This window comes from Clarias gariepinus, chromosome 17, assembly GCF_024256425.1.
Source record: "Clarias gariepinus isolate MV-2021 ecotype Netherlands chromosome 17, CGAR_prim_01v2, whole genome shotgun sequence".
NCBI classification, from domain to species: Eukaryota; Metazoa; Chordata; class Actinopteri; order Siluriformes; family Clariidae; genus Clarias; species Clarias gariepinus.
The window spans coordinates 26,019,139-26,040,361 of NC_071116.1; the positions used below are offsets into that span (position 1 = coordinate 26,019,139).

The window sequence follows — 21,223 nt, forward strand, 5'->3', positions numbered from 1 at the left end:
AAGGTCGATTTATTATAGTAATTCAATTCAAAAAGTGAAACTCATGTTATATAGATTTTTTACACACAGACTGACATATTTGCAATGTGATTATTTACATTTATTTTGATGATTATTGCTTACAGCTAATGAAAACCCAAAAATCAGTATGGTAAAACATTTTAATGTTACTTAAGACCAATAAAAAAAACATTTTTAAATGTTGGATTACTAAAAAGTATGAACAGCACTCAATACTTGGTCTGGGCTCCTTTGCATGAATTACTACAGCGGCTTTATTAACAATGTATTAGTGTTTTCAGTTTATTAGCTAATTACAGTGCGACTCTATAAGTCTCCAATGTCGAACTTCAAATATCTGAGATGCTGACTTTTGGGTCCTTACAGATGCTACAGTCTGTTGGTGCCAAGCGAGACAGTTTGCAGGGGGCTTCTTCAACCAGCCATCATCATCATTATCTTATAAATAATAAATAGGTTTGCCCTGGGGCCCCAAGCAGTTGCATGTCTTGCCTGTTGACAAGCAGTGTTTCTGGTCATCTGTAAAAAAAAAAAAATCTGCCTCAGACTGCCTCAACGTAAAAAGCTTAGTAACAAGTTGCACAGCTTTTTTAAGTTTACTTATTTTTTTAGAGAAATTTGCTGACCTAACAAAAGTTGTGTCAACTAAACAGCAATGTGTTTTTGTATTAATTCATTCAAAATTTATTTAGTTGGATTTTTTTGTGTAGGACTCACTGTCACATTTGACACAGATGACACAAAGCTAAAAAGAAAAAGAGACTGGCATATATCTTTAATAAGTACTGGCATTGACGAGTAATTAAAGCTAATAGCTGTAAACATAACATTGTGCAAAACAGTCACCATCAAGAAAGTAAGTCAATTTGTTTCTCAGCATCGAACTCAGTCAGGCAGCTGAACATGGTATTGAGCATCAGAAGTAAATCAGATGGTAATACAGACTGTGACTGACTCGCAGTGGCATTAAGTCCTGCTAAACCCAGCATACATTGAAAATATAACAAGTTGAAAATGCATTTCTTACTGTACACCTAACTTGCTGAATATTATATCATAGCCTAGTCTAATGTAAGCCTTTTAAAGCCTTCCTAAATAAATGAATCAAAAGAAAAACACTGGCAAGACAGTACAGTGGAAAGCATCAGTTATTTACCCTCGTGACCATGTGGCTTTGCCCATCATCATGAGAGAGTATCACACCACGCATCCTTACCCTGAGAAAAGACCTAAAACAAAATTTGATGTAGGGTTTCTAACAAATGCGTGTCCCTTTCACGGCATTGTACAATCCAAAGTTGAAGGATTGTAAGTCGGGTACTGTGGGTTTGTGACTGGTTCCAGTGTGGTTTGTATATTTGATTATTGTAAAACTCTGTTTAGGTATACAAAGTATTACTGAGCCAAAAATAGTATTTGAGAAGCTGACAGCTATGTACAATTCCAAACAAGTGGCTATAAGCTTCCATTACTCATTAATAATTACACTAGCTTGTCGCTCCAGTGCAAAAACAAACAGACAACACTGTGTAATTTTCATTTTTGGATGGATTTTTTTTTATCATGGAAGAACTGAATCTGAAGTCAAGAGAGCTGACAACCACATTGTGACAAACAGCAATACTTTATTAAAATAGCAACAACAACAGAAACATTGCAATAGTGACATACTGTATACTCTACTGCTATTGAATCCTGTCTGAAATATGGTATGAGGTGAGCAGATGTGAATGCTTTCACAGTGCTGTAAATTACACTCCAGGAATTTATATTATTCTATAAACTTACAGAACATGGTACGATTAAACTGTTCAACTCTTCATTTTCTTTTAGGAAGGCAAAATAGACTTGATGATACAAAAAGAAATAAAAAACAAAAGTTATTTAAGAACAAAATTGTATTATCATGCATCCTTTTCTATTTTTTTAGACCAAACTATCTACACTTACACCCAATTATAATCACAACCTCCCCACTCGTACACACAAACTTTACAGGAAGCTTTAAAGGCAGCAACAGATACAACATAGTGCACAGCTTCTCAACCCTGGTCCTGGTCCAAAAACAAATGTCCTTCATGCACATTTTAGTGTTTCTTGCTCCCAACTCACCTGACCCAACTAATCACTAAAGTGTGTGTGTGTGTGTGTGTGTGTGTGTTAGAGCAAGGAAAACACTAAAATGTGACCAAAACCCATGACCAAAGTTGAGGACCTGTGACTGTGCATTTTTTAATTCAACTTGGTGAAAAAAAATAATAATAAAAAAAAATCATAGATTAAGGTTTGCCACCTAGTGGTCATATGCAGGTTGCAGTTTTTACAGCATCTGCAGGATGGTGCCTGGTTTATCTGGTGCTGGAGTTCTGCTGCAGGACATAAAGAGGCGGGTCTCTGTTCCTGAGTAAGCACATGTTTGTTTGTGTGTGTGTGTGTGTGTGTGTGTGTGTGTTGGCCTTTGTATCTGATTTGGATCTCTGCCACATCACTTCCATAAAAATGTTGACCTGGATAGGACACAGGAAAAACAGAAAGAACAAGAGAATGAAGACAGCTTCTGCCCGTCCCAGTAAAGCAGGTGTGACCCGTGTGTCTAAGGTTAAGTGAAGTGGGTGTGGCCTATGTGTCTGTCAGTCCCAGTGAAGGAGGTTTGGCCTATGTGTCTCTGAGTAACAGTAAAGGGGTGTGGTCTATGGGTCTGTCAGTCCCAGTAAAGGGGGTGTGGTCTATGTCAGTCCCAATAGTTTCCAACCCCTGGAAACCAACCTTATTTTTTTCCAGATTATTATTCATATGACACTGTGCACCATCTCGACACAGATGGAGAGGCACACATCCCTCGTCCTGCATCACTACACCTATTCATGGAAAAATCTATAAACTCTAAAATATCCTCCCACTTCAGCAGGATAAGAGGACACTTTAGATGATGTATTTCTTCAGCTCTTATAAAAACTAGTGTGTGCTCGAGATATTTTAATACTTCAGATAAATATAATTTTGGGTTCCGCTCCAATGTCCTTAATGAGCAGTGTGACTTTTTGCCTCCATAACACAGCAACAGCACCATAAAAAGTCATCCAGGCACGTACACACGTACACACACACAATAATGGTGCCTGCCCTGAATAAGATTAATATAGATATGTAACCTCTGTGGAATGTACAATTGTGAGGCAAAACCTTCTTTCTCTCTCACACACACATACACGCACATCGTATTTTACAGTTCAGAAGACATGAGACTCTTACAGTGCTGTCAACTACAAAGCAAAATTATGTAGCCAGGAGCTAAACTTGAGCCACAGCTTATCATGAACTGAGCAGCTTATCGTGAACTGTAGACAACCCAGCACTTTTTAAAGTCTAGTCTATGTATTTTTTATAACCAATTGTTTAGAAAAATTATAAAACACCTGAAATGTGGTGTTAGTTTGTTACTGTAGTGATAAAGAAGCCACTCACATTCACCTTCATTAGCATAGCAACATAGCCCTAAGATTCCCTTGACACCTCTTTTTAGTAAAGTAGTGTCAAGGGAATCTAAAAACTACTGATGAAGGCGAATAAATTAGTGAAGTGAATATATGATTTACAAAAAAGAAGCACTAAGGTTGTTTTCTGACCATTTAGTTGACCAGAATATTTTTCGATTTTTCTTATAAACACATTTTTTTTTTTTTACTAGAAGTTCTTCATTCACAACAATAAATATCCTGTTTGTGTCCTTTAACCATTTAATATCTTCAATCAGAATGCTTTGGTGCAATAAATACAAAAACAAAGTTTATTTTTATACAGACAATATACAGTAGGGCCTCTTCCAAATGGTTGAGAGGTCACTTTATGGTAAGAGTATAAATAAAGTTACTAATGCCAAAAAAAATCATACAAAATACTACATTTTGAGTTGTGGTGCCAGATTTTGAGTATGTTGGTGTGCATTAAATAAATGTTATTTCTTTTTAAAGACGCAGTAGAAGTGAGATCGCAAAGACAATGTATTTCTTTTTTTTACCATAGTACAGTATATGTCAACCAAACAGTCGAGATGGGTCCATCAGGTTAATTTCATCACATTAATTTTTGGGGAGGAATTTTTTCAGATTTTCCCTCTAATTTAGTCGTATCCAATTCCTTCTTGAGATGTCACTTCATAATAAATGGCATTAACTAATGCCAAATAGTCAAAAAGTTTTGAGTCTTGGCACAACAGCATACTGTAAATGTTTGTGTGCATTAGACATCACTTCATTTTGAAGATGCAGTGATATCCAGTGGATTCCTTTCACCATAGCGTTCCTCAACCAAGGGGTGGAGATGGCTCCATCAGGTTAATAAAAACACATTTTTCAATATGGTAAAATGAACAAAAAGTTATTAATTAATACTAAAAGACTGAGAAAGAATTTAGGCAGTGTCTTTCTGCTTTGTGATTTTTTTTTTTTTACTAAAAACCTTCTACATTTTTAAATGTACTGTGCAAGAACAACCAAAAATATATGCTGGTTGTAGTCCAGAAAATATGTCATACTTCTATGCATGAAATACAGCACAGCTGTAGGACTGTAAGGAATCAAGAGTGTGTGACAGTTTACATATTTTATGGGTGACTCACCTTTGGCACTGTCTGTGCATGCGTGTATGTTGTTAAGGGGTCTTCTTTTTGGTCTTGACAAGTCCTTTCTCCACTAAACAGCGATAAAACTCCTGGACATACGTGTACACACACTTCCAGTCTGGCTCCCGCATCCGCAGCAAGTCATCGACGTCTAGCAGCCGAGGACAGCCGCCCAACGTCCTGCATACATACAAAAGCACACACACACACACACACACACAATGTAGCACACCGAGCACCTGTGTTAAAAAATAACCAATCACTTCACCTCCCCAACACAAACAGGAAATGCTGAGTCATCATGCACTGCAGTTGGCGTGATAGTGAAGCATCAACTTAAACAAAAAGACCTAACATGCACCTAAACATGACATTTCACTAAAACATTGCATTATTATATATTATAATCAAAATTTTCATCCTCTTTAAGAAATACTGTTTGTATTAGATACAATAGCTACTAAAACCAGTAGTAGCTGGTAACATACACAGATGATTAGATCTGCGACTCACTCTGCGGTTCGGAAGGCTTTCTCAAAGTTGGCTTTGCGATCGTACGGATCCAGGGTGCAGTACTCAAACCCTTCAGGGAAAAATCGGTGCACCAGAGCGCAGAACGCAAGACCATCTGCCCAACTCGACGAGAAGTTTTGTATATTTACACCCTACAAACAAACAAACAAATAGGTCAGATCTCATACGTTCATTAGAAAAAGGATTTTTGTGATCATCTCCTTGAAGGTAGCTTTTTATATTTAAACCCATGTTGTATGTACAGGTAGGTAAGGTTGTAGCTAAAATTACTAGAAAACATATTTTCAAAAAGAAAATGCTAACATATATATAACAAAAAAATAGAAGAAAAAAAGCTAAACTCTTCCACATTTCCATGTAAAATGTCAGACTCCCAACCTCCTCCCTGCGCTGACCTCATATGGTTCAGTCTTGGCTCTGCACCAGTCCAGCAGCATCTGTTTCACGTCTTTGGTGTTTGGGCCACCGAGTGCCGAGCCTCGGGGTACTCTGACTCCAGCAGCTGGAGGACAAACCGCACTGTGTCCAGGAAAAAGACAAGAACAGACTTTCACTCGGGCTAGTTCATGAAGTCAGCTATGGTGAGAAAATGGGTACTTTATTTTTAGGAGTAATACCCACAATGCACTGCAAGCATACGTCAAATTTTAATACAGAGAAATTGCATTTTCGTGTAATGAAATAAAGTGCCAGGTGAACTCGTTATCCATAATGTGTTTAAAGTGTCCTCATTTCTCGTGTCAGGTACAAACTACCTGGCTGGTGTGCAAAAAAGCTGTTAGCTTGCTATTCACATACTTCAACCCAACTCATGTTCTTTTAGACTCAACAACTATCACTTAGAATTATCCCTACACTCCAAACTTAAAATCTTCTGTCTATACAAATACTTAAGTATGTGAAAATGCGACAAAAAGTTTAACGTTTACTAAACATTAATAAGTTGCAAGCTTAACGCAATATTTTATTTTCATGTTTACTTTGTTAACATCTCCAGAGCCAAATGTTCTGCATCTGGCATCCATTTTGATATTAGAATAAACTAAATAATTGGTGTAAAAATGTTTTAATATAAAGTTTCAATGTCTTACTGCCATACCATTCTGAGAACCTTCGTTCTTGTCTGATCTCGGAAGCTGTACGCATGGAGCTTGAGTTCTCCCTGAGCTTTGTGGGATTCCTCTCTGGCCTTCAGCATTGTAGGCTGATTGGGTGTGTAAGTGAGTGCGTGATTGTGCCCTGAGCTCCCTCTAATAGACTCCAGCAAACTCGTATTGAACCTGATAAAAAAAATCTTTAAAATTTTTTTTTTATTATATTCTCACCTCCCTGAAGTTTTAGGAAGTAGGCCTGCGGGTGCTGGACTTGAAGACTTCATTTGAGGTGTTTCTGCAAAACCACAACAAAATCACCAATGTAGGAGGGCTATAAAATACAGAATAAAGCACAAAAACTACTAATGTAGTTTACTGTCATTTTACAACAAAAAAAAAAAAGAAAAACGAGTGCATTTGAAGTCCAATAATGAAACCTTACTGGCTATCAGAAGTCCCTCCCTTTGACAAAAGGATCGAAAGACCACACCCTCTTCCCAGTGACTGATTAGTATAGAGGCGATACCCTTGTTGACTTGACTGACAAATACAATAGCTGCACCCCTATACTGTAACTGATGCACACAGAAGCCATACCCATTTCACTATGATAAAGGTGTAGGATGTATGTGTGTGTGTTATAAGAGACAAACTTACTGTGTGTGTGTTGTTGAACATTAGTGGGGCCATTGGGTGGTTTCTTCCCTGCGCACACACCCTGCTGGCGCAGATTCTCCTGCCGCTCTGCACGCTCTCTGTCCCTCTGCTCTGAGGATGCAGCCGGATTAACAACAGGAAGAGAGACAAACAATGAGTCACAACACACCATTTCGTAATTCGTTTTCAATAAACAAATCAATTGCACAGATCGCAAAGCTTAATTCTGTTTATCCCATGCTTAATTGTCCGTGAAATGTACTTGATCCACAAAGACAAGTTTGTTAATCGAGTTTAACTTTTTTTAAAAAAGCTACATACAGATAGTGATAACTTTAACTCTATTGTTAGCCAACTTTACAAAACAAAGCTTAGATACTGAATATGGTTTGGTTGATCAATTACATAAAATTGTGTACATTCTATTTTCTGCCAAAGTATGACTTTAATGACGGTAATCATGCCAACAGCCCCGACTCGCACCCTACAAAGAGATGTTAAGATGCTATAAAAACACGGCTTGAGAACTTTGCCACATTTGGTCAGAGTTTATGGCACTGTAGGGATGTGACCTGCACCTCACCCCGCTTTTTCTTCAGCAGTTCTCTCATGGCGGCACGGATCATTTTTCTTTCCTCGAAATCTGTAGCCTTGTCCAGCTATTGAATAACACACACAGGGAGAAAAGAAGAAATGTTGAACCATATAGGGGTTCTTTGAGGTGGATCCGAGTCGCTGAGCTCATTTGACCACACAGATTTTTAAAGTTGCATATTATTTATAGAACTCAAACATTGCAGTTAAAGAGATTTAAACAGTTTAAATATAAGGAAATCCAGAGCCATGTGTACAGTATGTCTGCTAGCTGCTCATCTCACCATGTCGTTCAGCACTTGCTCATCCTGGATGGCTGCAAGCTGCTCCTCTGTTACTGGACCTGCACTGACTTCAGCCATTGCTTTATTCTCTGGATTTCCCTACTTTTCTGGAAAAAGGAGAGAACAGAGAAGATAATAAAGATAAGGGGACATCTTCAATGCCCTTGCTGATGGAAGGAGGTTTTCACAGAAAATCTCACGATACATGGCCCCATTCATTCTTTCCTTTACACGGATCAGTCGTCCTGGTCCCTTTGCAGAAAAACAACCACAAAGCATGATGTTTCCACCCCCATGCTTCACAGTAGGTATGGTGTTCTGTGGATGCAACTCGGGATTCTTTCTCCTCCAAACACGACAAGTTAAGTTTTTACCAAAAAGTTCTATTTTGGTTTCATCTGACCATATGACATTCTCCCAATCCTCTTCTGGATCATCCAAATCTCTAGCAAACTTCAGACGGGCCTGGACACGTACTGGCTTAAGCAGGGGGACACGTCTGGCACTGCAGGATCTGAGTCCCTGGCGGCGCAGTGTGTTACTGATGGTAGCCTTTGTTACTTTGGTCCCAGCTCTCTGCAGGTCATTTACTCGGTCCCCCTAGTTGAGGTTGTGGACAGGTGTCTTTTATACTGATGCCATTAATAAAGGTAACGAGTGGAGGACAGCGGAGCTTCTTAAAGAGGAAGTTACAGGTCTGTGAGAGCCAGAAATCTTGCTTCTTTGTAGCTGACCAAATACTTATTTTACAGAGGAATTTACCAATTAATTCATAAAAAATCCTACAATGTGATTTTCTAGATTTTATTTTGTCTCTCATAGTTGAGGTATACCTATGATGAAAATAACAGGCCTCTCTCATCTTTTAAAGTGGGAGAACTTGCACAATTGGTGGCTGATTGAATACTTTTTTGCCCCACTGTATTTGATGCCCCACTGTACTGTAGCTACAGTAACTGACTGGAGAAATTAGGTAATACAGACCCTGAGAATAAACAGGCATATGACAGAAGATCATTTATAAGCTTGTACGTGCTTTGTATTATCCCCAGTAACAACTATTGTCCCCAGTCACACAAGAAATCCATAGCCCACATGCAGTGATTAGATTATTGTGGTATGAGGGACTTACAGAACAGCATAAACAGAAGTGTTTGGATATCTTAAAAAAAAAATCTGACCGATACTCTAAAAAAGTTTCTTAAAAATTTTTACTTACCCTCATAGATGGTGAAAGTATATTGGCAAATTACTTCGGAGGAACTAATAGGACTTAATTGACCCAGTTGTTACACTTAATATCAGTTACTGTAGATGATTTACAGTGGTACACCAACATATTTCTTAGAATATAGTAGTTATGAACTAGTTTTAAAAGACCTAGCTGACTATAATGCTGACTAAAAAAAATGACCACAATAAGACAAACTTTTTAGGAATATCAACATTTCCCTCAGATGTGTTGATAAATTACTAAGAAAACACTAAATATGAGAAATATTTACTGTAATTAGACTAGCAGTGCCAGCTGAGATTATATATAGATAATATTGATAGATATGAGACTGTAAGTGATAAAATTGTCAGGAATAGCAACATTTACCTCAGATACATTGATAAATTCAGTTGATAAATGAAAGACTACAGCTAAATTAGCACAGTTATTACACTTAGCATTGACGTTAAAGTTTAAAAAACATGCTATGTAAAGCCACAGGGGCCACTAGAAGACACTCGATAGGATTAAAATTACTAACATGACTAAAAATACTAAAAGTATTTACACTGATGGATTTGAAAACAAATTTTTTTTGGATTTCTTAGATAAATTGACTGAGAAAAAAGTAACATTGGATGCCTTTTGGAAATGACAACATTGCATTAACGCTAAGGATTAATGAATCTAACGGTTTACCTTGCTAGTTTAACACGTAGCATTTAAGGCTACAATGGCAGTAAAAATAGGACATAACTTTCAGAAAAATTAAAATTTTTCTTAGAAGATTGAAAAAACACTCAACATACATCAACACAGGTTCCGATCGTACTAAGAAATATTTACATTTATTTTTATTCTACATATATTTTTATTCTACATTTATTTGGCAGACGCTCTTATCTCATCAAGAACAACTTACAAAAGTATTTTGAAGTTTCTGTTGAAGATCCTTCACACACTTGGTTACTAACTATGTACCATCAGTCAAACACTGGTGCAAAGGGTTTTTTTTTCTTCTTGTTTAAGTTTGGGGGGATTAACCCAAACATCGAAGGAACAAATAAGTCTTAAATCGTCGTTTGAAGTTTGCCAGAGATTCAGCTGTGTGGACATCTAGAGTTAGTTTATTCCATCACCTAGGTGCCAGAACAGAAAACAGTCTACATGCACGTCTTCCTTGATCTCTAAGAGATAACATTTGTTGTATGTGAAATGATTTTTTTGATCATTTTCTTAAATATCACACGTGAAGTGTTTTATGGTAAAGCATTACAGAAACACAGTACACATTCAATCATACTTGAACATAGCATCAGCTGTTCTGATAATAGCATCAGAACAGCTTCCACTCTTCTTAGAAGGCTGTCCACAAGATTTTTGCGTGTTTCTATGGGAATTCGTGCCCATTTATTCTGTAGAGCATTAATGAGCTCAGACACTGGTGTTGGAAGAGAAGACCTGGCTCACAATCTCCGCTCCAGTTTATCCCAAAGGTACTCAGTGGGGTTGAGGTCAGGGCTCTGTGTTTGGCCCAGTCAAGTTCTTCCACAACGAACTCATCAAACCATGTCTCAAACCTTGCACAATCTTGTTGGAATAGAAAAGTCCTCCCCCAACCTGTTGCCACAAAGTTGAAAGCATAGCATTGTCCAAGATGTCTTGGTATGCTGAAGCATTAAGATTGCTTTTCACTGGGGATAAGGGGCCTGATTGAAGCACGTGAATCCAATAATTAACAGGTTTGGCCAAATACTTTTGTCCATATAGTGTATATGGCAAGATTTAACATGCCATTCTATATATTTTAATTCAAAGGAAAGTAGAATTAAAATTGAACTTAAATGGACAAAGCCATCTGTTATCAGCAGGCTGATCTCAGCATAAACACTGAGTGTGCTAGTCTGTGCTGAAATAAAACGGCAGCTGAGGAATACATGTCTGCGCCTCACGTGTTGTGTAAAGGCGACTGGCCATATTCCACACATACAGTGTACACTCACAAACACACACACATACAGACATACGCATACACAGTCTGAATCATTGTGAGAAAAAGTGGGTGATCTGAGAGTCACGTCACTCTATAGTGTAAACAGACAGGGTGTGTGTCATCTAAATAATACAAAACTATGGATAACTGAGATCACATTATACACACACTCTTGCGTCTAATAGAAATAATGGCATTGCTTAACCAAATAGTTTATAAAGAAGAAAAAAAACTAATTTCCCCTTACCCCAGTGTTAGTCGAAAAGCCTAGATGTTTGGTGTCTGACGTCTGCTTCTTTCTCACAATTGCCTGAAAGGAGTAATGGAAGGCTGTCTCACCCAAAACCTTTTAATTTCTGCCTCAAACCACATGCAGTTCTTCAGTGATGTCACCCAGACGCGCTGATGTGGTTAAGGACACAATGGGACCTACTGTAATCGAAAAATGTGCATTGGTGCATTCTTTACTCCTATTATCAGTCTGGATAAGCATTTAAATCCACAACACTGACAAGTGGTCAAGACAGAATACAGTGTTACAAAAAAAGGTTTAATCTGTAGCACGCTAAACAGTTTTTCATTGTGTTTCACTGAGGAAGGTTGTTTAGGGATGATCATGAATCGTCAAAGTCTGAAGGCTTAGCAGGAGCAGATGATCATGCAGTTCCATTTTAAATTTAACTCTGTGAAGAAAGAATTTCTTTCTTTTTTTGCCAAACTATTTATAAAAAAAAATAGGAGTGCATAGTATATGAAAACTCTGATGTATATTTTTCAATAGAAAATGTTTGAGTTGGATTGACTCCAGTTACTTACCAGTGGACCAAACATGTCTCGGCTATTCAACTACACTTGATTTGCCATAAGAGGAAATTTGTTAAACTGAATTTTTTCCCACAAACTAAAATCCGAAATAGCATGTTGGCCTTGAATAACATTTATCAGCGGAATAACTACATACTACTTCAGAACATGATCAAATCAATGACAGGCAATGACTCTCACCTGATTCTTCTCCCCTGGCTTCTTTGGGGACAGCAGGATGAGGCTGCTGAAGATGTTGGGAAGGTCTGCGAAGCCCAGCTGTGGAAACTACTGTGTACACACTCCCCCTCAGATCAGCCAAACTGAACTTTGAGTCGGGCTGTTTGAGTTCTCCTGAGACACCTCCCAGGCTGAACATGGGCCGAGGGCCAGGAAATAGCCGAGAAGAAGCAATGAGAATGATGAGGATGATGGGGAAGATATATATGAGCGCAAGAAAAGAGGAGCTGGTTTGGATTGGCTCGGCTCGGTTTTCAATGCAGCTTGAAGCTTGACATTTCCAAAGATGATGACATTAGTAATTGATTTAACACAGCAGTGATTTGTTGAATGTACTGGAATATGGTTTAAAAATAGGCTGAAAGAGGATTCAACTGGTTCACTCTTTTCTCAAATTCACTTAAACAGTTTGTCGTTGGCACTGCTGCCAGTGCTGCTCTTATAGAAAGGACATCTTCAGACCAATAAGAATTAACCCTTTAATAGTGCTATGGTATAAACTAGTGTAGCATAGCATTAAAAATATATCATATTCCCAGATCACACTACTGCTTACTCATAGATAAAAAACGTCACCACCTGGATTTAACCAAGCAAACAGTTAAGAGTCTTCCACTGGATAATTACTGCTGTGATTAATATGGTTCAGCTGGAAACAAGGTATTTAACCCTAAGTGGTGCAGACAGTAGATTCTCATTACTTAAATAACCATGTCAGAAGACATATCCTGCAGTCCTGGCAAAAATGTTACTCTGTTAAAGAAGGGTCAAGCTATTGTCCTGCATCAAGCAAAGAGAAAAATGTTAAAATTTATATATCCCCCCCCCCCCCCCGCCCATATTCCTATATTTCAATATTTTGTAATATTTTTATTATGCCCTTATTTTACAGTTTATTTTACTAGTTAAATGTATTTTCTTTCGTATTTCTTTTTATTAATATTTATTCCTTATTTATAGTTTTTATTTTCTTTTTAAGGTCACTGGCGGTCGTACAAGCATTTCACTGCATATCGTACTGTGTATGACTGTGTATGTGACAAATAAAATTTGAATTTGATTTGAGAACAACTAGGCCCATTGCTGAAACTACAATAAATTGAGTAAAGAAATGAAAAACACATTATTTAAATCTGGAAGGATCGTGGTGGAAAGAATTCAAGGAAAAAATGTGGTTGGAAAAACATCTTGAATGAATGTGATAGGAGATCAATTAAATGTTTGGGTGAAATCAAATCATAAAAAAAACAAAAGCAGTAGAATCCATGGCTATGTTTAGTTGTGAAAGTAAGAGCATTTCCACACACACAATGGGAAGAGAACTCAAGGGACTGGGACTAAACAGCTGTGTAGTGAAGAAAACCCACTTATCAGTGAGGTTAACTGGAAAAAGAATGACATGCTCCAAGATGATGATGCCAGGATTCTTTAGGCTCAAATTGTAAAATAGTGGTTTAGGGAGCATGAGACATCATTTTCACACATGGGATTGACAATCTTTGGTTGGTGGTGAAGAATGCTTTACACAGCGATTTACACAGACTCTACCATCATCAATAGAAAACCTTGGAGAGAAATGAATGCGACTCTGGTGTCTTGTGTAAATGTTGTGACATTACGTAAGCTTATTGAAACGATGCCATGGTTGTAATCAAAGCAAAAGGCTGGGCAGTGTATTATACTTCCCACAGGGCTCAATTATTTTAGTCCTACTTAAAATATGAGTTATGATTAGTTATGATGAAGGGTTTCTTTTTTTTTTTTCAAAACACAAAAATAGTCATTTCAAAATATATTTAAACCCAACTTAGCCTTCGGTCTTGAGGGTTATGGGCATTGCTCAAGGGCCCAACAGTGACCGCTTAACAGTGTTGGACAGTACTAAAATCCCTGACCTTCTGACCTTCTGATCACTAAACCAGAGCCTTAACCACTTGAGCCATCACGTTTATAAATGTACAAAAGGTGCTCAAATCAAACTGGGACTTTTGATTGTATGGAATAACAGAAAACATTTATGAGAGTAAAAACTCTCTTTATTTCTCTGTAGAATCCTCTGCTACACTATAAACTTATTCCAGTATTTCACTAGTGCTTGAAAAAAATCAAGGTAGAAAGTTGATGATCAGACTGTCTCACGTCTGAAACACTGGCCTCCCAGGAACTCCTTTAATGGACCAAACATGTGGAAATAGCTTGGAGTGAGGTCAGGACTGTTCGGGGGACGTGGCAATAACTCCCAGCTGAGTTCCTGTAATGTACAAGTGGTCTTGGTGAATGATTGTGTGTACAGTCCTTACAGACAGATTTTTCTCTTCAAGAAAATTGGCAACAAGTTATGCATCAATTTTTAAGGATCAGGTGTTCCACTTGCTAAATGTTCACAGGAACTACTGCAGTGTGCTCCGAGCCACCTCGGCCGGGATTCATTCGCGGACGTACGGCCTTCTTTAAAATGTTTGCACAATTCAGATGTTTTACTGATGTTGTTACTTAAGTGTCAATTGGTTTTATGCCTTGTAAATTATGAGCTCATGAGACTCTGTACTTCTCAGCTCTGTACTCAGACTGGATTCAGTCAATCTTAAGTAAGTTGGTTTGGATAAAAGTTTCTGCCCAGTGAATAGATGTAAATGATTGTGTAAGGAGGCTGCTGTGTGACTCCACAGAGCAAAACACTGCCTTATTAAGGCACAACAGGGAAAAATGTTGCCTGGCTTGGTTGCTGCTGTTTACACAGGCTACATCCTTTTCACTTCTGGAGACAGAAGTCTTAAACACACACAAAAAAAACACACACACACACCGTCCTCCCAAAATGATGGCCAAGTATGTCCCATATATTCACAATGTTTCAAGCATTGGCTTCATCTCTTTATGCCACCTCTGGTCAAATAAAGTTGCTTTAAGTGCTATATAAATAAATTTGACTTGACCCGATGTCCAGTTTAAAGCACATTCAGGTGCTGGTTATGGATCAGGGTGCCTTTAGTGCCATCTTCTGTTAAAATGCAGTCATTACAACAAAATAAGCAAGCTTTTATTCATTTATTGTCTATACTGTAGCACTCCTGTATACAGGGTTATGGGGGGTGGGGGGGTCGGGCAATTTGGGGACGCAGACTAGCCTGATCTGCATGTCTTTGCAGTAGAAAACTGGAGTAGCCAGAGGAAACCCACCAAACACGGGGAGAACATGCAAACTCAAAGAACATAGAACCAAAGCGGGAATCAAACCCAGAACCTGGAAGTGCAAGGTCGCAGTGCGAACCACTACACCAGCATGCTGCCCTACAAAGCTCTTAAAAAGCATTTAATACATTTTACCTCTAGTAATGATGCTCTGCCACTGTCTCATGTTTTCCTACACTAACACACTTAATTCAGTCAAGTTCAGTGAAGGTTATTAATTATCTGATTGGATAAATCACTTGTTTTAAAGCAGAGAAAGTCAAACAGCTTTAAATAATATCGCAGTTTACTCACTGACAGTTTTGAATCGTTTAATGATATTGAGATGTAAATTGTATGTTACTCTAGAAAAACAAGAATGAAAGAGAGTCTCTGCTGATTAGGGAAACAAATGTACATTAAATCCATCATGGATCTATGCAAGAAGCATCTCTTTTTAAAGAAGTCTGTGTGTTTACCATGATGTAATTCCAATAAAATAGCTAATAACTATTTGTACTATAACTATAATAACTAGTGCTTATGTGTGAAAAAAAAACAGTCAGTTTATATTAAAAAAAAAAAGTGGTAGCTCAGAATTTCGATGTTGGACTGATAGGGAGGTTGTAAGCCCAAATCGCAGCACTGCCATGGCACAAGTGCTGCACCCCTGAGCAAGGCCCTCAACTGCTCAGCTGTGTAAATGAGATAAACGCAGCTCTGGCTAAGGATAAGGGCATGTGCCAAAGACCATAAATGGAAGAACAAAGATATGAGAAAGTATGACAAGAGACTTGTGATATCCTTAAATAACCATGTTTATTTAGTCAGCCTTTCCAGGATTGTAAAACACATAAAATATCATAAAAATTATTTACATTTTACAATTTTAGTGACAGGAGAAACGTAGTACACACAGCAGCTGTAGTACACTCACAGAGGAGACAGCTTGTCTTAAAGTCACTAGGTGCAATATTGTGCAGAGAGTTTCTCAATCCAGTCCACGTGTCCACATGTCCACATTTCCATTAACATTCGCTCGTTAGGAACACGTGGGCTTCAGGTGCATGTCCACGAGAGGAAACAGGACTGATGTTAAAACAGTGTTTTTAAAAAACAAAATGTTGGTGCGTGGAGTTTATCATATTCACATTCACTGACTGATCAATTTCACAACTTCGCCCATCAGCATAATTCAATTCTGTTTTATTTCTCTAGAGTTTTTATCAATGGACATGGTCACTTAATTTTCCTCAAATAAAGAGTCTACAAGAGCAAGAATGTAGAATGTTTGAAGGGAGACTGGAGTGTTAGTGTGTTAACATCATATTTACACAACAGCCAAAAAAAACAAAAAAAAACAGCCTCATTAAGAAACTAATTCAGGAACTGGGGAGTTCTTGAACAGGACAATTCTGAAATAATTTTTTTTCTGTAACATGTTCTGTAAATGACGTCAGAATGATTCAGAAATACATTCTAAAATACATTCTGGGACACTTCAGAGTCTGAAAAAAATGGAACTATTCCATTCCTAAAAAAAAAAAAAAAAGTCTTGTTATTCTGATTTCTGTAATGCATCAGCTCCTGAAAAAGGTTCCAGAACTCAACTCCTAAAAAATATTCTGGTACTCTTACATTGGAAAAACTGAAATAAAAGATTACAAAACTCTTTGGGTACAGAAAATGGTTCAGGATTACTGGTTCTGAATTTTCATTTCCTGAAAAACAAAAGTGCAGAACTCCTACATTCCAAAAACGTTTCAGGTCCTAAAAAGGTTTCCTAAATTCCTCTCTTTTTCTGAAACAATGTTCTGCAAAATAATTGCAGAAATTGAGCGTTTGTTTCCGAAATGCGTTCCAGATTGGTGAAAAAAGTTTCAATATTCTTCAGTTCCTAAACAAAATGTTTTGAGATTTCTCAAAAGAAAGATCTGAAGGTCTTCAGTTTGTAAAAATGAAATGTTCAAGAACACTTCCATTCCTGAAAAAAAAAACTTCAGAAATTTTTTAGGTATTGCAAAGTTTCAGACATATTTGGTTCCTGAACTAAAAGGTTTTTTGGAAAAGATCCAGAACTGTTCGAAACAGTTCAAGAGACATTCAGTCCTAAGAAGTGTTCTGTAACTTCCTTTCCTGAAAACCACTGGTGGAACCCTTCTGGTTCCTTAAAAGGACATGTTCTGGACATGTGAACCCTGGTGGAAGTGGGGCTATTAAAAAAAAAAAAAAACTTCTGCCAACCCTTGTAGCAGTTTGTGTGTGTGTGTGTGTGTGTGTGTGTGTGTGTAGCTGAAAGAGGACATTCTGGATTGAGAAACTCTACTCTAATCCACATCGTGCTCTTTTTCTACACACTAAACACAGGCAGTCTGTGTCACTAAACTTAGTCAACAAAACAAAAAAAAAAGACAATCGATGATCTGTTAACGAAAAAGAGTTACAAGTGACAGACAGATGAAGCTGTAGAGACAAGCAGGATCAACAGTGTGCTATTGAACAAGAAAAAAATCAAGGGCTGATAAAAAGAAAGGACAACAATCCACTGATGAAAAAATAAGAAACTAATTATCATTCATTCTCATGACGGCTTGTACTATTGCTTTTTTATTGGTAGGCTGTTTATTTGTGACCGTGTGACTGAGAATGCTTTATTATGTAAAATATTAATAATAATAATAATAATAATGAGGTATTTCTCTCTAAACTAATCACTCACAGCAAATCCACAATAAAGTCACGTTTAGCTGAGGAGGTGTAAACACTGAGTCAGAGACATGAGCGGACGGTTGCCAGGCACCACTATGTTTTTTTTGTTTTTTTAAGAAAATGTGACTAGACACAAAGCTCCTGTTTTTCAAGGATTTCTTATTCTTTTGTGTGCCGATTCATTTATCTCCACAATGTCTCCAAAAGCTGTTCTTTTATTTAAAATTAATATTTCATTTACAATAAGTCCCCGACTTATGAACGAGTTCTGTTCCAGGAGCATGTTCGTAAGTCGGATTCGTTCAATCATCATCCAACAAAGTGAGTCTTATACACCTTTGACACAAATATACAATGTAAAGCATGAAAATTGAAAAATAAACGCACAGGTTTAGGGTTTTGTTTTGCATTATTACACTCATTATACTCTTATGATACTGCGCCTATAAATCACGAGGGGAATCCTGTTAGCTGACCTCATTAAAATGGAGCCCAGAGAGATGTCCGGAGAAGGACAACGAGTTTACTGCATGCTTGAACAGTCTCAGAGCTGGTCTCAGAGCTGTTACAGACTGTGAATTCTGTTTCGTTAAGGATTTTCCACTTAGTCAGAAAGACTATCACGTGTTTCCTTCGAACCAAGTGACGCCAGCCGACTGCATCTTTTCTAACGCATTGGGCGTAGCACACGTAGCACACTCGGAGGCACGCTCAGAGGACAGCGCTATCTGCACCTTCCGCTTGCGTGAGCTTACAGATGCTCCTGAAGAGCACTAACTACCTCTCATCACCTCTGAAAGAGATCGGCCAATCAGCTCTCTCTTGACCTCCGGCTGCGAGAGGTTACAGCATCATCCGGGAATCGAACTTGCAATCTCCGGAAGAAAGGGCGAGCACTTTACAGCTCGGGACAGCTTTAAAGGACAGGCATTTTCTATGAAATCGAACACACGCACACATACAATATACTGGATTTTAAACATTTTGTACATTCACTTACACACTAAAAATATTGTATATAATTGTAAATATTTAAATCTGGTGCACTGCAGTGTGTATTGTTTTGTACAATACACGTGAGCTACTGCCGCAATTTATTTGCATCTACGAATGTTCGTAGATCCGCAGTCCGTTCGTAACTCGATTGTTTGTACGTCAGGGACTCATTGTATACAGTGGAACCTTGGACTGCAAGTTACTTGGTCTGCAAGTTTTGCAAGATGAGGAAAATAAAAATATAAAATTTAACATGTTAAACGTGTGCGGCCTTGCCATACAAGTACTGTAGTATATGTACGCTTTGACTGCTTTGATATATGAGTGCTTTAATGTACAACAATTAATTATGCTCGCAATCCAAGGTTTGACTGTATATGTCAGGTGCCCTCTAAACTATGCATACATTGGCAGGCAGCACAACATCCTGTGTGGTACAAGCAAAGTTAGTATTTGCTACGTTTGTTTAGAATTGTAACAAAATCTTTCTAAAAAGAAAATATTTAAAAAATTAAATGAATGAAAAAAAAACATAAATCAATATGATAAAACATAAATCTGTCAATTTTCAAGGATCATGTGTTCCCGTGAACATTCAGCGAGTGGAACGCATGATCCTATCCCAACCTCACTGATACTGCAGACTATTCCGTATAAACCGTAATGCACATAATGATCTAAAAATAAATACCAGATTTCTCATTATTACTGATTATTTATTTTCTGTAAAAGTCCAGCAGATATCTTTACTCCTTCCCAGCAGGCGCAGAACGCAGAACGTCCTTAGGACTAACAACCTCTCGGGGACGTCCATAAAGCCTTAAAGGAGTTCACACCCCAGACGTCTTCAGGACCAATTTCTTTAACTAATTGTATTGAAGATGTGCCAGAAACCCCTTAAAGAGACTTGAGGTTTAAAGACCCTGAGGGCTAGCCTGCATGCACACTGCATTATTGTTTCTGATATATTTCAGTTTGGCAAAATCCATTTGTTTAGATATCATAACGTAGATGTATACACGTCCTTACACATGCTCATGATATGGAATACTTTTCCAGTAGATTAATTTTAAAATTAATAATCACCACCAAAAAAATGAATACACTATTTTGGAATGAAACTCTTCATACGTTATAACAAACGATTGGCACATCACATAATGTAACTAATTCGATGTGGTTTTAACCTGTAATGAAAATTTAAATTTACATTAAATAAAATGCCAAAATAAATAAAAATAACTTCTACTTTCCGTCCAGCAGAGGACGACATATGTGCAGCAGTGAGTGTGTAACTGTACAGTGAACTCTGATTCGATTATATGACCTCTACTGGTGTTGCTCTCTGAGTATCAAATACAGAAGGAAAAATCCCAGAAAACATCAGCAGTAATACTGAGTAACACACACACACACACACACACACACACACACACATGTACAACAAGGTAAAGCATGACAAAAAAAAAATAAAAATCACAAACAAAACAACTTTTGAGGGATGACACTGAGCCATTTCTGTGACTCTGGTGTCCATTCTGGCTGTGCTAAAGACATGTGCGTGTCCTCCGAGACCCAGGACAGATCTAATAATAAAACCTCATGATGAGGATTATATAACATGCTCCACCTCTTCTATAGCGAGTAACGACATCAGCAGTCAGTTCTATAGCTTTGCCATAATGGAAGTCTATTTCACACCAAGTATTTTCTTCTTACACTGAACATTTCACTTCAGTCTCTAACCACTTCCTGTTCTTCAGTGATCTCACTCAGACTTGCTGATGCAGTCATGAAGGTCACACAGCCGTCTTTAACAATCACTTTTTTAGGTTTAGAGGACGGTTGTTTGTTGTTTGTTTGGATACTTTTAAAATTTCAAAACAGAATTCAAAACATCGTTTAAAAATAAAATCATGCCACTTATTGCTGAGGACACGCCCCTCTTAGCCCCGCCCCTTGCCACGAGTGCAAAGCTGTTAATAGTATGGTTTCATTTCAATTTGCAATTTAACTTTGTTAAATGCGTCTGCTATTTTAGCCCATACAGCATCATTATTGAATTCTCGAATCTGATTGGTCATGACGTGTCGATAATTTCTCTAAAACAGCATTTCAGACAGTAGTGATTTGCATCAGGGTCAGATCAAGTTAAAATAAATGGGCGCTTTTCCAATATGATTTTTACGCTTGATCGCAGGAACTCCTATAGTAAACGTAGTTAAGTTTTCTATAAGGAGATGTTCATTTATCCTTTTAAAGAAGGAGTCTCCAATGTCAGTTTTATAA

The 21,223-nt window shown here is 37.7% G+C and overlaps 1 protein-coding gene across 2 annotated transcripts; it reads right to left on the reverse strand.

The window, feature by feature from the left end:
* Window positions 1-1,626: 1,626 nt before the first annotated feature.
* Window positions 1,627-12,210, reverse strand: smtna (smoothelin a). Of its 2 annotated transcripts, XM_053515704.1 has the most exons (10): window positions 12,020-12,210; window positions 11,262-11,324; window positions 7,806-7,912; window positions 7,511-7,586; window positions 6,928-7,038; window positions 6,502-6,565; window positions 5,572-5,695; window positions 5,156-5,307; window positions 4,640-4,822; window positions 1,627-2,528 (listed from the first exon to the last, which is right to left on the reverse strand). In XM_053515704.1, the coding sequence occupies exons 3-9, from the start codon at window positions 7,881-7,883 to the stop codon at window positions 4,672-4,674; spliced, it is 756 nt and encodes a 251-aa protein (XP_053371679.1). In that variant the 5' UTR covers window positions 7,884-7,912; window positions 11,262-11,324; window positions 12,020-12,210; the 3' UTR covers window positions 1,627-2,528; window positions 4,640-4,671. The 2 variants fall into 2 exon arrangements, with proteins under 2 accessions (XP_053371679.1, XP_053371680.1); XM_053515705.1 differs by lacking the exon at window positions 11,262-11,324.
* Window positions 12,211-21,223: the final 9,013 nt, after the last annotated feature.

Coding starts and splice junctions, on each gene's coding strand:
- smtna (XM_053515705.1), bottom strand. CDS start 7,883: ATGGCTGAAGTCAGTGCAGGTCCAGTAACAGAGGAGCAGCTTGCAGCC. Junction 7,587..7,805: donor AGCAAGTGCTGAACGACATG/GTGAGATGAGCA, acceptor GTTATTCAATAG/CTGGACAAGGCTACAGATTT. Junction 5,696..6,501: donor CTTCCTAAAACTTCAGGGAG/GTGAGAATATAA, acceptor TCCTGGACACAG/TGCGGTTTGTCCTCCAGCTG.